This window comes from Danio aesculapii, chromosome 21 (genome assembly GCF_903798145.1).
Source record: "Danio aesculapii chromosome 21, fDanAes4.1, whole genome shotgun sequence".
NCBI lineage: Eukaryota > Metazoa > Chordata > Actinopteri > Cypriniformes > Danionidae > Danio > Danio aesculapii.
The window spans coordinates 35,916,184-35,934,111 of NC_079455.1; the positions used below are offsets into that span (position 1 = coordinate 35,916,184).

A 17,928-nucleotide genomic window follows, 5' to 3' on the forward strand; every position below is an offset into this window, starting at 1 on the left:
CAAATGTTTTACAATGTGTTCAGCCTGCTGGTTTGTCCATTCACACACATTTTTATCATCACATGACTCTTATAACAAAAATCACATGACCTTTTCTTATCGAATAAAAAGTTTCTCCTACTCTGTTGTGCTCATGTTTTTTATGCACATTTCAAAATTTATGTGCATCTTGGCTTTCCATCAACCGTTTTTATATGCGCATAGACATAAATGAGCATAAAATAGGTGGATGGAAACGTAGCTAGTGTGGTGTGAAAAGGACCCAACATGACAGAAAAAATCCACAATATATCATTTGGTGCCCTTGGTCCGTTCCAAATGAACCGAACCACAGATGTGAGAGCACCCTTAAGTTCGTCAGAAATGAAAATGACTTTATCTTTTTTTTACTTGGACATAAGGTGGGAATATAAATATTGGATTTATACTAATATAACCCTTTTTCTTTTTTCCTCAGCTGATCTTTTCTGTTTGTGTGTTTTTGAGTACTGTTCATTTCCAGATTGGAGGATTTTTTTTCCTCATAGGTGTTAGCTTTCATTTGTTAATTTTCCTTCAGCTTAGTCTCTTTATTCATCAGTCTCATCCCTGTATGAACGGAATAGGAGTCTGGTTCACATTGCCGGCAATAAGTCAGACTTGTTTACAGTGCATGTTGGACTCGGTCAGGGCTGTCCTTTGTCACCAATTTTGTTTCATAATTCTGTTCAGTTGTTCTGTTGGCTTCATTGAACATGGACATTGAACATGCACTGGGGCAGTTTGCTGCTGAGTGTGATGCGGCTGGGATGAGAATCAGCACCTCCAAGTCCGAGACCATGGTTCTCCACCGGAAAAACGTGGTTTGCTGTCTTCAGGTTGGAGGAAAGTCCTTAACCCAGATAGGGGAGTTCAAGTATCTTAGGGTTTTGTTCACGAGTGAGGGAAGGATGGAACGTGAGATTGACATTTGGGTCCGTGCAGCAGCAGCAGTAATGCGGTCGATGTACCGGTCTGTTGGGGTAAAGAAGATCTCTGATACAAGCAGCCAAAATGAGTTTCCTTCGCAGAGCTGCATGACGCACCTTTATGGTTAGGATGAGGAGCACTGTCACCCGGGAGGAACTTGAAATGGAGCCGCTGCTCCTCCACATCGAGAGAAGTCAGCTGAGGTGGCTCGGGCATCTGTTTCGGATGGCTCATGGACGTCTACCTAGGGAGGTGTTCCAGTCCCACCAGGTGGAGGACTCGGGGAAGACCCAGGTCACGCTGGAGGAGCTGGAGGAAGTGTCTGGGGAGAGGGAAGTCTGGGGTTCTCTCCTAAGACTGCTGCCCCTATGACCCATCCCTGGAAAAGCGGTTGAAAATGAATGAATGAATAGTTTGTTCTATCTGCAGTTTGGGATGAGGTGATCTGCATATTTTGTTCAGCAGATCCATTCATCATTTGTCTGTTTTATTCCTAATATCTGTCGATTATTAGTTCTGTCAGTCCTTTCTATCTGCTCTATAAATCAGTTGTTCTTTCTGTTTTATTTTTCATCCAGTCTTACTGTGGTTTTGCTGTCTATTGTTCAGTCTTAATATCTATTGTTCATTCTGCGCATTGCATAGTCAATCCGTCATGTGTCTGAATATAATTCCGTCCATCCACCCCATTTTTATTTTTAGTTTATCAGACCATGCTTTTTTAAATAATTCAGTTTGTGGTCAGTATTGTTCTAATATTCTTTATGTTTGCTTCCCCTCAGGTTCAGCAGATCCGACTGCATTGGGTTTTATCATCTCTCCGTGGTCGCTGCTGCTCATGCCTTCAGGAAACATCTCTTTCACGGATGAGAATGTCACACAGAAAGACCTGCGCGCTTTTACTCCTCCAGAAGTGCTGGATGGCCTCAACCTATCCTCGCTTTCTGACATGGAAAAGGTGGGATCTTTAACATTTTGTTGACTTTTTTTTATGCCCCAAAATGTACGCATAAACATATGATCTCTTGCGGTATACACTTTTGTGTAAACATGACATTCTTAGAGAGAGACTGATATACCCATGCTGAGGCGAGGCATGATTGTTTGCAGAGAAGTCTTTTGCATTCTCTGGCACACTCTCAGATAATCTGTTCCCAGTGCTGTTCTTTAGCTGGAGAGACAGCAGAACTAGACGGGGAAGAACACAAAACTATGCAGATGTGCTTTATGCAAAGTTTGAAGCTCATTTAAAGGGACCGGTTCACCCAAAAAAGGCAATTGTGTCTTCATTTACTTGTTCAAAACCCGAGAGTTAGTTGTTAGTTTTGTCTGTTAAACATAAAAGAAGATATTTTGAAGAATGTTTTTTACATTTTTATTTAAAGAATAGCAATTACCATTTTACAATATTACTATACATACATGCCAGAGGGTAAATATAAATAAAATACAAACATGCAAATGCAATAATTAAATACGTTAAAGATTTTACTTTCTTCATTAGAGAGCCTATGATACCGTTAACATAGAAGCATATTTCAGTCACCAATACTTTATAATTAAGTTTCTTGTTAGTAAATTTACATTTATGCATGTAAATTTTGGTTTATTTTAGATTAATTTAAAACTGTTTTCTTAAACTAATCCTAATCGACTTTCCCATTACAATGAAAGAGGTTTTGAACACTGAAACTTGTTATCAATACATTCCTGCGCCTCACCCAATAAGTTAACTATGTACAATGACAAAATAAATGTATAGCCATATCCTCATATTCATTACAAAAAATACAATTTACATTAGTTTACATCATCACAGATTTTGAAACATACTTGGGTTTTGAACAAGTGGAGGATGAGTAAATTATGACAATTTAATTTTTGGGTGAACTGTCCCTTTAAATGAGCTCTAAACTTTGAATAAACTCAGTTTTTCAGGTGACTGAAGCCAAAACTTTCTAAACTCTGACCCGGGTGAAGATTTTCTGAAACTCTGGGAACTGTGTGGTCATGTGGACACTACATGCAGAGTTTTTGCCTCATGACATCAGTGTGCTCTGTTTTCTCCTTTCTGATTGGCCAACATGGCTGGGTTCACACCAAACGTGGAAGATGCAATTAAGGCAAATTCCGCACAATTGCGGCAAATGCATTGCATATTACTTTGCCGTTGGCACCAAGTGTTTGTTTTTGGTTTGCATTGACTTTTATGCAATGTACTTGTGCAAATACTTAATTCTGCATTTGGTGGGAACCCTGCATAAAAGGTTTATATGGCCGCCTGTTGGTTCGACCGGCTCTTAAACATGATATTACGACGGATTTTTTTTTTTAAAGCGAAGGGTTATAAAAAAATACCTGTGTACATGTGGACATGGCCAGACTAGTATTTTTCCCCCTACTATGGAAGTCAGTGGATGGCTAGCAACCAGCATTCTTCAAACTATCTTCTTTTATATTCAACAGAAGAAAGAAACTCATAAAAAATTTAAAACAACATGAGGGACAATAAATGATGAGGTCATTGTCATATTTGGGTAAACTATTTTAAGAAGAATGCTCACAAATGCTGACAGCACAAACTGGAAATGCTTAAAACGCCTTTAAATTGTGGACTCCAATATTACATGCAATAATGTGCAACAATCATCATAAGATACGTTTCCTTTTTCATTTTGTAGATGCACATGTATTCGCTTGGCATGACGTTGTTTTGGGGTGCAGACTACGAGATTCCTCAGAGCCAGGTGAGCTCACAAGACGTTTAATGCTTATGAATAAGCTTTTCTTGGGGCCAATTGTGCGCTTTAGCCCTTCCACTTCTCCTTTCCCCTCTGTTTCGTCCCAATTCTCTTTTACCTGGAGGTATATAGGGGTACAGGTAAGTGCTTTATACCAAACTTTTTGCAATATGAACTTGCAGTCATAACCGGTAACCCAGAGGCTCATACGCTGTCAGGCTGAAAAAAAAGCAGCGTTGAATTGAAAAATTGAAGTAGGGATGTCCTATTTCTTTGAAGAATATATTTATCCCTACTTCACATTATGTTTCAAGGGCAAAGGGGAAGCAGTATAAAATAGAGTTGTTATTCGGCCTTAAAGGGCTCATGAACTGAGAAAGCAAAATTTTCTTTTGATCATTTGAGCTCATAGTACTATAAAATCTCCTGTACATTTCAGAACTCAACACGTTGTGGTTCTTTTAAAAACAGCATATATTGAAGGCAATCTGACTAAACCACAGATTCTGGAACTTTATGATGTAATAGGGGGGAATAAGCTCCCCCTCCACAGAAGATTGACATCCACTTCTAATTTACAGCCTGTTTAGCCCTATTAAAAAGCAAAACAGAGCAGTGGGAGTCTAAAATTGGCCACGCCCATTCAAACAGAGTATTCTGCTGAGGGATCCTGTCAGGGTTGGGGGATAGGAAGGATGTATCATGGACCCAAATGCAAAGAAGCAGGGATTTTATTATATAAAAGAAGCAAATGCAACTAAAACAACCCAGTGGGGGAAAACATAGCAACATAACTAGACTAATTTGACTCGAGCTTGGCTTGACTGACAGAAGAACAACGACGACGGACCAGCACAGGACAGAGCACACTGGGACAATAAATAGGGATAGCAAACCAATAAACTGACAAGCGGGCAGGTGAACATGATGAGAACTAATAGAATAACAAGGTGGGTGGGACAAGACGATAGACGGGGGAGCACATGGTACAAAAACACAACACAAGCCATCTGCTCGCATAAAACAGGACTAGAACATGCAGCCAATGAGAGAACTCATTAACCGCGTGTTCACACGAAACACAACACTAAATCATGCAGCACATGTAAACATGAACCACGTGCTTACAACAACACCAACTGAACTTAAGACACGATAAATGAAAACGCTTACTGTGCACTCACACATGTGACATGCATTTTTCGATCCCAACACCAACCGAAACCATCTAGACTGGAGTGATGAGAACGAAAACACCATGCCGCGAAGAAAACAATGAACACACCAGGATGAGAGCCCGAGCACGGCCAAGACAGCGCTCGTACAAAGACACACAATGACAGAAAATGAGTGCTCGACCCGAGAAAACTCGAGCAGAGCACAACATACAAAACATGACAGGGTTAGCGTCTGGACTCTGCTTCCAAAACACTACTTAAGACCAAAGTGGCAGACTCTTGACAGATACCAAAATGTTGATGTTATTGATTGGAATAATATTGATTGCATTTTAATTGGGCCTCAGGGAACAGTCCAAAATAAAACACTGAGGTAGTTCATGACCCCTTTAATTTAATATTTGATAGGAGTCGTATGGAATCGTTCAGATCAATTTAAATAGGTTTTTTAATCACTTTACACATTTGTAATTTTCTGTGAATTATTTATAAATATATATAATTATATATATATTAGCATTTTTATGCCTTCAAAAGCTGCAATTCTGAGATTTTGAAATGCTTTTGAGTCACTTTGGATAAAAGTGCCTGCTAAATGAGTAAATGTAATATGTACATGTATATGGATTTAATTGTTTTTACAAGCAAAATTGGCTGATTCTACAAAAAAAAAAAGATATTATTACATCAACAGAGTGTTTATTTGCTTTATCTCATGCTAAACCATCTGCAGTGATTGAAAATGAGAGAAAACCCCTTTGTAGCTTTTTTTTATTAGTATTGCATTGTTGGTTTGGTTAAATTATGAAAATTAATTCTTCTAGTGTCTGTTTAACTAACCTCTACCTGTGTGTTTTAGCCAATGGAACTAGGAGAACACCTGAACAGTGTCCTGCTCAACATGTGTGATGATTCCACACTCACTCGACTGTCCGCTCGCTCGGTTCTGGACGCCTGCAGCGCTCACATCCGAACCTCCAACTGTGACCCTTCCTTTTCATACATCAGGAGGCTTGTCAGGCTCGTTCTTGGAAGTCTTTCTCAGGTATTTATATATAATATTTTCAAATCTTCATACTTGTTTAAGGTTTCTTTCAACAAGTTAATATTGATAGAGTTCATAAGTCACGGTTCATAAAGCACATATAGAACAAATTGAATTTTTTAAGTAGTATTAGTATGTTTATTCTGGAAGTTTCAACAGTTTAAAGGACCTGTCAAATAAAAGGTTTTTAGATGGTAGTTTTAAGGATGTCTATAAGATTGTGTGCACCAAAATTATGACAAAATTCAAATTTAGAAGATATATACTTGATTTAAACATCTAAAGCCTGCAGTTTGTCCCTTCCTAAATGGATCAAAAAATAAATACATTTGGACATCACCTCTGTAATAAAGTTAGATGGTCACCAGGCCATCGGGAAGAAGGCGGACAACAACTTTTAAATACTTTTTAATGAGAAAATAAAACAAACAGACATCAAACCGAAAGCAAAACATGAAATGTCCAGGCCTGGTCCTCTCTCATCTTCCGCTGCTGTCTCTCCTCCTTTTACAATCCAGAGCTCCTCTGTAGGACTCATCCTGTTCCCATGGCTCTCGGCCCCGCCCACTCGCTACAACCTTTAGTTTCTCATCAGATTTTCTGACCAATCAAATGCTCACCAGTATCTGATAGGTCCTGCCTGCTTCATGACAATTCTCATTTGCTATTCATTTGATGCGCTTGAGCTCCTGAAGATTTTTATTGCTTGTTCAAACTAATTATTTAAAATGAGCTGAAACACATTTTTTTGGGGGACAACTTAATTGTTTTATATTCAATCCACTTAAATTTCTTAAGTTAACTTAATTGATTTGTGTTGGGACTACATTAATGAATTAAAACCCTGCATTTCGTTCAGCATGTGATTAAAAACAAAACCCTATTCGCTGTTTTTTAAAAAGGGGAGGAGCTAGTTTATATTCATTAATCCATTCTTTTCTTTTGACTTAGTCCCTTTATTTATCAGGGTTTGCCACAGTGGAATGAACCAGCATATTATCCAGCATATGTTTTACACAATGGATGCCCTTCCAGCTGCAACCCAGTACTGGGAAACACACTCATTCACACACATACACTATGGTCAATTTAGTTTAATCAATTCACCTATAACGCATGTCTTTTGACTGTGGGGGAAACCGGAGCACCTGTAGGAAACTCACGCGAACACTGTGAAAACATGCAAACTCCACACAGAAATGCCAACTGGCCCAACCAGGACTTGAACCAGCAACCTTCTTGCTGTGAGGTGATTGTGCTAACCACTGAGCCACTGTGTCGCCCCTAGATAACTTCACATTTCAAAGCACTTCAAAATGATTTTTGAAGTTTTAATCTTTTATTTAAATCGATTCATTAACCAAGTAGTAAATGAGAGTAATTCAGTTACAAATCCTACATTTTTTTTTTAAATTCTAAAGAAGATTTTATTAGCACACTAGTATTTTGATTTAAAGCCGAGTCTTGTTTTATTGATTCATTTAGATAAAGGAACTCATAAGAGCAAATCAGAATGTACACTGAAATAAATGATTCATTGGATTTACAAATATTTTTTATGGTAAGTTTTTGTAAACAATTTATATAGGCTAAATTTTAAAAAAAATATGTTGAACATTACTAAATTTATTTTGTTTAAATTCATCCCATATAAATATATATTTTTTCCAGTGTAGGTGTTGTTTTCTGTTGTAAAGACAACTTTTTATCAACACAGTATTTTACTGTTTTACACAATATTTTGGCATTTTATTTCACAGAAGTGATATAAAACATAGCCACATACTTGTATGTGTATTTTTTAATTTTAATTTGAAGTAAAGACTTTCAAGCACTAATGATTCAGCGTTAACTGTGTGTGTGAAAATATTGTTCTTATTAATGGAGTCGCCTGCACAGTCCAGCCCTATAAAGCGGCTTTCTTTTAAAAAGGTATTTAACAGACTTTCCTGTGCTTGTTTTCTTGTGTTTGATGTCACATCCTGTTCTTTAGCTTCAGGATCCCCAGTAGTTTAATTGCACAGCGATACAAAAAGAGCATATAGACAGGACCTGCTTCGTTTCTGCTCTTTTTTTCTGCTCTGTGTACCTTTTTTCCACACTGGGGAGGTAAATGTGAAGTGGTCCAGTAGGGATGACATCTTCATATCAGTGTTGATTAATCCTCTGAGTGGATGCATGTTTTTTTCCCCACTTGTAAGCAAACCTCTTGAGTTTGTTTTTCTCTTCATGTCTTCCAGCATGTTTGTTTCTGCTTTCTCCAGCAACCATAGTTTTAGAGTTCAAAATTATTCAAAATATGATTTTAGCAACCATGAAGAAGTATCCTTAAGCCTTCCAAGGCCAATGAATCAGTTATTCCTTTTACAGTTTTCCTGATTCTCTAAGCTAGATATATATATTTTTTTACTTTTAGCTTGTATTCATTTTTTTTTTTTAAGAATATAAAATACATTGTTAAAAAAATATATACAAATATGCATATTAAAGATAATTTCCCCCCCCCACAATTCTGCCTCTTGCACATAGTCTTATAAGTCAGTGCCTGTGTCATTGTCAGTCCAAAAGAAACAAACTTACTGATTGAATGAAAGTAACTTTAATTCAGAATTTGACTGAAAGTTGCATCAGCTGTAAGTCCAATTAATGGAGATTTGGAGCCTGTGTGTATGTGTGTGTTGCATAACTGGATCTTGTAGTCCATATAATGGCAGATTTGTAGTTCATTGTGATCTGCATGTTTACCAGCGATCTGCACACGCTGATAATCCTAACAGTATGAACATTGTTAAATATAATAATTAATATATTATAATAAAACCAGATATTATAGTGTATATAATATGTTAAACAGAGGAGATTTTTCTTTATCTTTTGTTAATCTTATTATTATTATTATTATTATTATTATTATTATTTTGTTTGTTTCAGTTGACTTTCAGTGGCTTGTAGAGAAAAATAAGTGTTTAAAATTAAAACCAGGGCAGGTCAAACATTTGGGGTTTGGGATTTTACTATGGGAATTTGTGAATTTATAACGTTTCAAAAGTTTTTAATACTCCACACGATTGCATTCAGTTCATGATAAATCCAGTAAATAATATTATAACATTTTTTAGAAAATAACAATAAAAATATGTTTTTTGTTGCTTGTTTGATTGACTTTAAATGAGCTAAATCAACACAATTCTTGATGTTTTGGGCGTGCAACTTAAGTGTTTACGTTCAATCTACTTAAATTTGTACGAATAAATAAGTTAACTTAATCGATTTGTGATTAACATGAAGGAATTGTGTGGAATTCAGCAGTTTTACAATGAAGATTATAAATTGTTACATTTGTGTTTTAATTCATTTTAAAATGTAAGCTGTCCCTGTAAACGCAAAGCTGACTCTCAATAAACATTAATCACCACAAGTGTTGAAAACATTGAGGCTCGCTTACAAACATTTTCAAGAATAAATCATGATTCTAAATCAATGAAAAATGTACTATAAAGAGCAGAATTTATATGAAAAGTAAATATTTTGTTACACAACACACCTTTTTTCTGGTGATACGGCAAGAATGTCGCTGATTGGAGTTCTGGCGGAGTCAGTTGGCATTTCTGTGTGGAGTTTGCATGTTCTCCCCGTGTTGGTGTGGGTTTCCTTTGGGTGTTCCGGTTTCCCTTACTAGTCCAAAGACATGCGCTATAGGTGAATTGAATAAACTAAATTGGCCATAGTGTATGAGTGTGAATGAGTGAGTATGGATGTTTCCCAGTACTGAGTTGCAGCTGGATGGACATCCGCTGTGCTGGATTACTTGGCGGTTCATTCCGCTGTGGTGATCCTTGATGAATAAAGGGGGTAAGCTGAAGGAAACTGAATGAATGAATGATACCCCTTTTTATTTAATGCATCATGACTATACAAATGTATTTGTTTCTTTGCAAATCAATTCAAAAGGTGTCTTTTTCAGGCAAAGTGAAATAGATTTTATTTAATTATTATTTTTTTGTCTTTGTGTGTGTGTGTGTGTGTGTGTTTAGCTGGACGGGCTGCTTTCCCAGACCGAACGGGAGTCAATTCCAGAAAGAAGCAAAGAAATCCGCGAGAGACTTCGAGGAAAAGGCCTGCCTGCAGGTAGTACACATACACACAAGATGAGATGTAAAACAAGGCATCTATTACTTACTAGTAAGAAAAGTAAAGTTGGGGATTTCTTATGGGTTATTTTATTTCTGTATTTCATCCCTAAACTATTAAACATCTTTGCATTTGCTTTCTATGTTTATCTTTATTCTTGCACACACACATTTACACCCACACACATAGACGTGCTAGTACTCGCTCACACTGCTGCTTTTCTAGGTGTCTTTCGTCAACAACAAGTTTAGAGTTGCTGTTAATGATTTGTATTTTGATTATAATCACAGCTGCTGCTCTTTTTATAATCTGATTGTTCTGATCCAGTGAAACGCTGATCTTCATGCTGACTCATCACACTCCTTTTCCTTCTGGAGGAAGTGATTCAGAATATAAACAAAGCAGGGATCGGTACTGACATGACACGGCTTTGGCCCTTCAGGGGACGGGGTTTATCACAACAGAGAGATTAAAGATCCTCCCTGCCACAAGAGACAAGCCAGAACCAGTGCCTGGAATGGCAAAACTGACAAAATCGGTGCAGAAATTTTCAGATAATCTAGATAAGACTGCAGATTTGCTTATTTTGTTTAGGATAATTAGTGGTTCTGGAGAGATTTTATTTCTTCTAAATAATGTTAAAGTGCTGCTTTGAATTAAAAACGAGTGTGCTGCTTACTGTATGCTGTACTATATAACATACCTGCCAACACTCCCGTTTATCCTGGGAGTCTCCCGTATTGTTCTGTCTCCCGGAAAACTCCCGGAATTCCACCCCCCCTCCAACTCCCCACGGTCCTAAGCTTTTTAGTTGCGACTAGCTTTTTGGTTCAGTCCCCATGCGCACCAAACCTAAGGCGCAACCGTCTTCATACCCGCTCCCCAGTTCGCGCGCACCTTCACCCCCGCTCTTCAGTTCGTGCGGACCTTTGCACCTGCTCTTCAGTTCACACGCCCCGGATAAAATCTCCCGTATTTTATGATCCGAATGTTGGCAGGTATGCTATATAAACCCAACAGTGTATAATAATATAACAATAGTAAAATACACTCACCGGCCACTTTATTATGTACACCTTACTAGTACAAGGTTGGACCCCCTTTTGCTTTCAGAACTGCCTTAATCCTTCGTGGCATAGATTAAACAAGGTACAGAAAATATTCCTCAGAGATTTTGATCCATATTGACACGATAGCATCAGGCAGTTGCTGCAGATTTGTCGGCTGCACATCCATTATGCAAATCTCCTGTTACACCACATCCCAAATGTGCTCTATTGGATTGAGATCTGGTGACTGTGGAGGCCATTTGAGTACTGTGAACTCATTGCCATGTTCTTTACGACATGGCACACTGTCCTGCTGGAAGTAGCCGTCAGAAGATGAGTACAGTTTAGTCATAAAGGGTACTATGATAGTTCAGCCGCGAGTTACGTCGTTATTTGGGAAACGCATCCCAGTTTAGCGCTTGCTGATCATTTTTTTTTTTTTCAAGACTTTTCGAACATCTCTTGGCCATCTCTTTCACTCTCTCAGTCTGCTTTTCTCATCTTTCCCTCTGACTTCTTATGCTTTATAGTTTAATGATGTGCCAAACAAAGAACTTTTTTTTCTCTCCTTGCTTGTCATCCTTTCTCCTCTTCTCTGTTCCTCTCCCAACTTTCCAGCTCCCTCATTTCTTTCACTCTCCATCTATCTTCCGTCTGTCTCTCTTTCCCTCACGTCCTCCGTGCTCACAGACACAAGTTGAATCAGAACTAGACGAGCGCTTCACCACAAACCAAAACCAGAGCGTTTCATTTCGGAAAATATGACCAACTCTTCCCAGTGGTTTCAGCGGTGCTTCAGCACAAACACAACTGGTTGGTTATATAACTGAGGCATGGCATCCATCAGTAATGGATATTTCCCAGGGTGTTTTTCTTTTTGTGACTGTGTGTTCTGTAGGATAGTTTGCTTTCCTGCTGTTGTATTTGGCCACGCATCGGGTCATGATGTGAGAAAACAGGCCTGCCCAGATAGTGACTCACTTCGCGCTAGTTTATTTTTGGCTTTACAGATGTCATGAAACCTCAGCAGCAAAGTAATAACTGCGGTGGCAGAATGTGTCACTGTTCTCGTTTTGTAAGTTTAGTGTTTGTTGACATTTTTTTGAATATGTGTGCTCAGTATGTCAGCATTCATTTTTTAGGGGGTAATGTCAGCGTAGCTTATGCTAAAGAGAGCATTTTTAGCATTGTATCTGCTACAGAGTGATCCAAATGAGAGTATAGCTTTGAATTTAATTTCATTTTGTGACTTAGAGCCTCAGGTACTGTTTATTAGCATTAGCATTGCCTTTTTATGCATGTAAATGTGTTTAGCTAACTAGCCTGGCAGAGTTTAAGTTATGCTACTGTCTACAAACGGTCTACAAAAAAGGATTTTTTTAACCACCATCATCTAATACAGCATTATTTTTCAGAATTATTTTTTGTTTTGGTTTGTTTCGCGTATTATTTTTCCTAAAATGCCTGTGCCTGGCTCATTAGCACTAGCATCTTAGCTTGTTTTGAATATCCATAGCATAACATGTTTTTAAGGGTTTTTATAAAAGGGTTGTTTATAAACCTTAATACAATTTTTTTTTATTAGCATAACATCATCTTTTTATGAGTGTAAAAGTCTGGCCTGATGCAGTTAGCATTGTGCTACTGTCTACACAAAACTATTTTTTTTAGCTTAGCATTGTTTTTAGGTTATTGTTTTTTAACCACCAAACAACTAATACCGCATTTATTTTTCAGGATTATTTTTTGTTTTGCTTTGTTTCATTTATTTATTTTTCCCAAAATGCCTGCGCCTGGCTCATTAGCACTAGCATATTAGCTTGTTTTGAAGATCAATAGTTATTTAAGGTGGTAAGGGTTGTTAAAAAAAGCTTAATACATTTTTTATTAGCATAACATCACCTTTTTATGAGCGTAAAAGTGTTAATACTGACCTGATGCAGTTAGCATTGTGCTACTGTCTACACAACTTTTTTCTTAGCTTAGCTCTTAGCTACACATTGTTTTTAAATAGTTTTTTAAACCACCAAACAACTAATACAGCATTATTTTTAGTTTTGGTTTGTTTCATTTATTTTCCCAGAGATGGGTTGCGGTTGTATGGGCATCCACTGTGTAAAGCTTGTGCTGGATAAGTTGACGGTTCATTCCGCTTTGGTGACCCCTGATTAATAAAGTTACTAAGCTAAAAAAAAAAAAATGAATAATTGAATGAATTTTTCTTTTTTTTTTTTTTTCTTAAAACGCCTGTGCCTGGCTTATTATCACTAGCATCTTAGCTTGTTTTGAAGATCCATAGCATAACATTGTTTTTTTCAAGGGTTGTTAAAAAAGTAAGGGTTGCTAAAAAATGTAATATAAATTTTTATTAGCATAACATCACCTTGGGAAGACACGGTGGCTTAGTGGTTAGCACTGTTGCCTCACAGCAAGAAGGTCGCTGGTTGGAGTCCCAGCTGAGCCAGTTGGCATTTCTGTGTGGAGTTTGCATGTTCCCCCCGTGTTGGCGTGGGTTTCTTCCGGGTGCTCCGGTTTTCCCCACAGACCAAAGACATGCACTATAGGTAAATTGAATAAACTAAATTGGCCGTAGTTTATGTGTGTGAATAATTGTGTATGGATGTTTCCCAGTACTGGGTTGCAGCTGGAAAGGATCTGCTGTGCAAAACACATGCTGGATAAGTTGGTGGTTCATTCCGCTATGGTGACCCCTGATGAATAAAGGGACTTAGCTGAAGGAAAATGAATGAATAACGTCACCTTTTTATATGAGCATAAAAGTTCGAACTGGCCTAATGCAGTTAGCATTGTGCTACTGTCTACACTCTTTTTTTTCTTAGCTTAGCTGTTAGCATTCCTACTTATCTCTTTTAAATTTTTTAAACCACCAAACAACTAATACAATAATAAAAATAATATTTTTTTTGCTTTGTTTCATATATTGTATTTTTTTTTCTTGAGATGTCTGTGCTTGGCTCACTAGCATTAGTTTCAAGAGAAAAAACTAAATAATCAGCAGTGCTACTCCATTATAGCTTGTTTTGATGCTACGTATCTGATTTTTTTCTTATGTTGTTAAAGAGATCTTAATATATGCTAATGTTTATTAGTAAAACATAGCCTTTTTGTGGACATAAAAGTGTTAGCGCTAACCTGATGCGGTTAACACTGTGCTATAGCTGTCCACAGAAGGCTAACATTTTCATGTACATTTACATTTTATGGTGCACAATAATTTGATAATGTTGAGATTTAAGGATGGTATAATGTGTTTTTAGCACTTTGTAGTACAACAAAATGTGTTTCCGCTATATTATCTCTGATTATCTTTGCAATTAGCACTCCTACGCAGGTTGTTAATGGCATAATTGACTAATGAGATTTCAAATAACATGGTAAAACTAATATGCCAAAATTTTGGACATTTATGTTCTGTTGTGACTTTCATCTTTATGGATTTTGAAGGGTTAGTGTGTATAATGACTTTACCATACTTCTCTTCGTTAGCTGCTTCACCCCAGCTCTGATGAAATGCTAAGCTTTTTATGAAACATGAGAGAAAAGGCCTCTTGTTGAGCTCTTCAGTGCCTAAGACAGAACCATCTGGAACATCCAAGTCTTTCTGACTGACGAGGCCTGAATTGCCGTGTCGAATAAGCGTGTCGCTCGAAACCCAGGGTGAAATCAGAGAGGCTTTATAGGAGATCCCAACCACTAGAAGGACACTATTGTTCCCTCTGTTCTTTCAGCCAATTAGCGCCCATTTTAATCTCATCTTGACAACTGTGATCCAGTAAAATGCCTGGTGAAGACACAATTGATTTATGCCTTTCAAAAGATTTGTTTTTGTCCTTTTCTAAGTTCATGTTTCTTTAACATTTTTTCCTTGAGTTGGTCCCTATAGGATGTACAGTTGCAATCAGAATTTTTAGCCCCCCTGTTTATTTTTTTCCCCAATTTCTGTTTAATGTAGAGAATATTTTTTTAACACATTTCTAATCATAATAGTTTTAATAACTCATTTCTAATAACTGATTCTTTATCTTTGCCATGATGACAGTAAATAATATTTTACTAGATATTTTTCAAGACACTTTTATACAGCTTAAAGTGACATTTAAAGGCTTAACAGGGTTAATTATGTTAACTAGCCAGGTTAGAGTAATTAGGCAAGTTATTGAATAACGATGGTTGTTCTGTAGACTATCGAAAAAATATATAGCTTAAAGGGGCTAATAATTTTGACCCTTAAAATGGTTTTTAAAAAAATTTAAAACTGCTTTTATTCTAGCCAAAATAAAAAATAAGATTTTCTCCAGAAGAAAAAATATTATCAGACATACTGTGAAAATTTCCTTGCTCTGTTGAACATCATTTGGGAAAAAAAATGAATAGTTCGGACTGCTGAACGAATCACTGGCACTACACTTCAAGAACTGTACTTTTCCAGAGTGAGTTAAAGGGCTCGCAAAATCACTCTGGACGCCTCGCACCCAGCACACTTCCTGTTTGAACTGTTACCGTTTGGTCGGCAATACAGAGCACTGAGCACAAAAACAGCCAGACACAGGATCTCATGAACAGTTAAATATTCCCCTACTGTGCAATAAACGTGCAATACTTTCTCATACGCACTTGTACACAGCACCTTATAACAATATACAATGCAATACTTTCTCCGTACGCAATTGTACACAGCAGATTATAACCTGTATATTTATAACAAATCTGTACATACAATTTAACATCCAGATCTTTTTGACTAACTGCATCTCTGTTTACTGTTTATCGTCTTTTTTCATATTTATTTCGTGCTGTCACTTTATGTACACTTGAAGCTTCTGTAGCCAAAACAAATTCCTTGAGGGCGTAAGCACACTTAGCAATAAAACTGATTCTGAATAAGAATAACATTTTTTAAAGGGGGGCTAATAATTCTGATTGCAACTGTACTTGCATAGCCATATTGTTGATTATTATGCCTAAGAACATTTTTAGAAGTCTCAAAATGTTTAACATAAACAATAAAAACATTTAAGATTTAATGTCTTATTACAATATTATTTTCAATATAAAAAAATAGTTGTTTAGGTTTTAAATATTTAAATTTGATGTCTACAACATATATATTGCAAAGACACACACACATACATACATAAGTCATCATAAATTGAAATAGTAGAGCAGGTCTCAAATTTTAAGTATTTAGGCACAACTATCGACAATAAACTGAATTTTTATAGTAATGTAGAGGCTGTTTAATAGATAGCAAGTCAGCGCCTTGTCCTCCGCATACATATATACATACATACATAAATACAGCAAAGAAAATGCAAATTTTAAGTAATGGGAATGGTAAAATTCATGGAAACATATCTGTAAACCAAGAAAGGGTAAAAAAATATATATATATATATCAGCACAAATGAGAGTTTTGACCCTATTTCCTGTTGTTTTATTGGTCCTACTTTATATTAGGTGACTAACTATTATGTACTTGTATCAAATTATAAATACAATGTACTTACTGTCTTCATAATGTATTGAAGAACACTTCTTGTGCTCTTGAGGTGGGATACGGGTAGAAAATGGGACAGGTTTGGGGGTAAGAGTAGTTTTATGGGTGGGTTAAGGTGTATGTGATGGTCAACTGTGTGAATAAAACATAATTACATTCAAACATAAGCACAATGTAAAAACAAATACATTGTAACAAATTATTTATTTACATGTAAGTACAGATTAGTTTAGGTCATCAAACATAAAGTGGGACTGTTTTATAAGTAAAAGGTTAAATTATTATTATAATTCTTTTAGTTTAGCTTTAGTTGCTCATATTTACTGAGGGTGCCAATAATTTTAACCAAGTATCATGTAGCTTTATACTTTTCTTGTTCAAGTGTATTTAACCTTTTTGTGTATTTTTCCTCCATCTTTAGGCCGTAGTGCTGCGCATCGTGTGCTGGAGCGTTACAGAGCCCGAACACAAGAGCAGGCCAACCTGAACCGTGGACTTAGCCGCTCCATGGGCTCTCTCCCTATGCAGGACCTCATCCAAGCAAACGAGGGTCTTACTCCATACCCACCTTCAGATTATCCCACAGCATCTGAGTTATCTGCCGAACTCTACCACCAACGCCAGCAGCAACAACTGCAACAATTGCAACAACAGCGAGGTCGACCCATAGAAGTGAACCAGCGCTCGCATCCACATCAGAGGAACAAGAGCTGGGCTTCTTCTGCCGATCTGGCCTGTCTGGACCCAGATATGCTCCGCTTCGGGGCTCTTGAAGATGCCCGCAGGGGTAGCAGTGCCCTGAGCACCCGTTCAGCTGGCAGACACAAGCCCTCTTCTAAAGCCAGAGACTCCCGTTACTCCGACTTTGGAAGTCTGGATGTCAGAAAGACGCACCATCATTCCAATCAATCCGTCGGCTCGGCCTTCAATAGTGCTTATGATCGCATCAGAGAGAAACAGAAGAAACTGCAAGCGCTCAAACAGGCCATCGATGGTGAGTACTGCTGAGCATTTACTCAGATTTTGTAGTCATGTTGTTTTTGTAGTCACATTTAAAAAATATTTCTAAAATAGGCAGATTGTAGATTGTTATGGCAAATTAACTGCCTTATTTAGACTAACTGAGGTTAATAAATTAAAATAATGCAACTGTACCGAATGTGTTTGAAATTCACTAAATATTCCAGTGATTTTTTTTTTTTCCACAAGTAAAATATGTAGCTAATTGTTTTTTTTTTTTAAGTGTCATTTTGTAAAGTTTAAAAGATATATTTTAGATTATTTTAGTTGCTGTATATTTATTATTAACAAATAAGAT

At 37.0% G+C, this 17,928-nt stretch overlaps 1 protein-coding gene across 5 annotated transcripts in view; it reads left to right on the forward strand.

The window, feature by feature from the left end:
- The window catches only part of ptpn13 (protein tyrosine phosphatase non-receptor type 13), a 166,028-nt gene that overhangs the window by 52,952 nt on the left and 95,148 nt on the right, over positions 1-17,928 (forward strand). For all 5 annotated transcript variants that reach the window (XM_056446110.1, XM_056446111.1, XM_056446113.1 and 2 more), the window contains exons 3-7: positions 1,731-1,906; positions 3,630-3,695; positions 5,727-5,912; positions 9,947-10,040; positions 17,032-17,604. In XM_056446110.1, the coding sequence (XP_056302085.1) occupies positions 1,731-1,906; positions 3,630-3,695; positions 5,727-5,912; positions 9,947-10,040; positions 17,032-17,604 (1,095 nt within the window). The remainder of the gene's footprint in view (positions 1-1,730; positions 1,907-3,629; positions 3,696-5,726; positions 5,913-9,946; positions 10,041-17,031; positions 17,605-17,928) is intronic.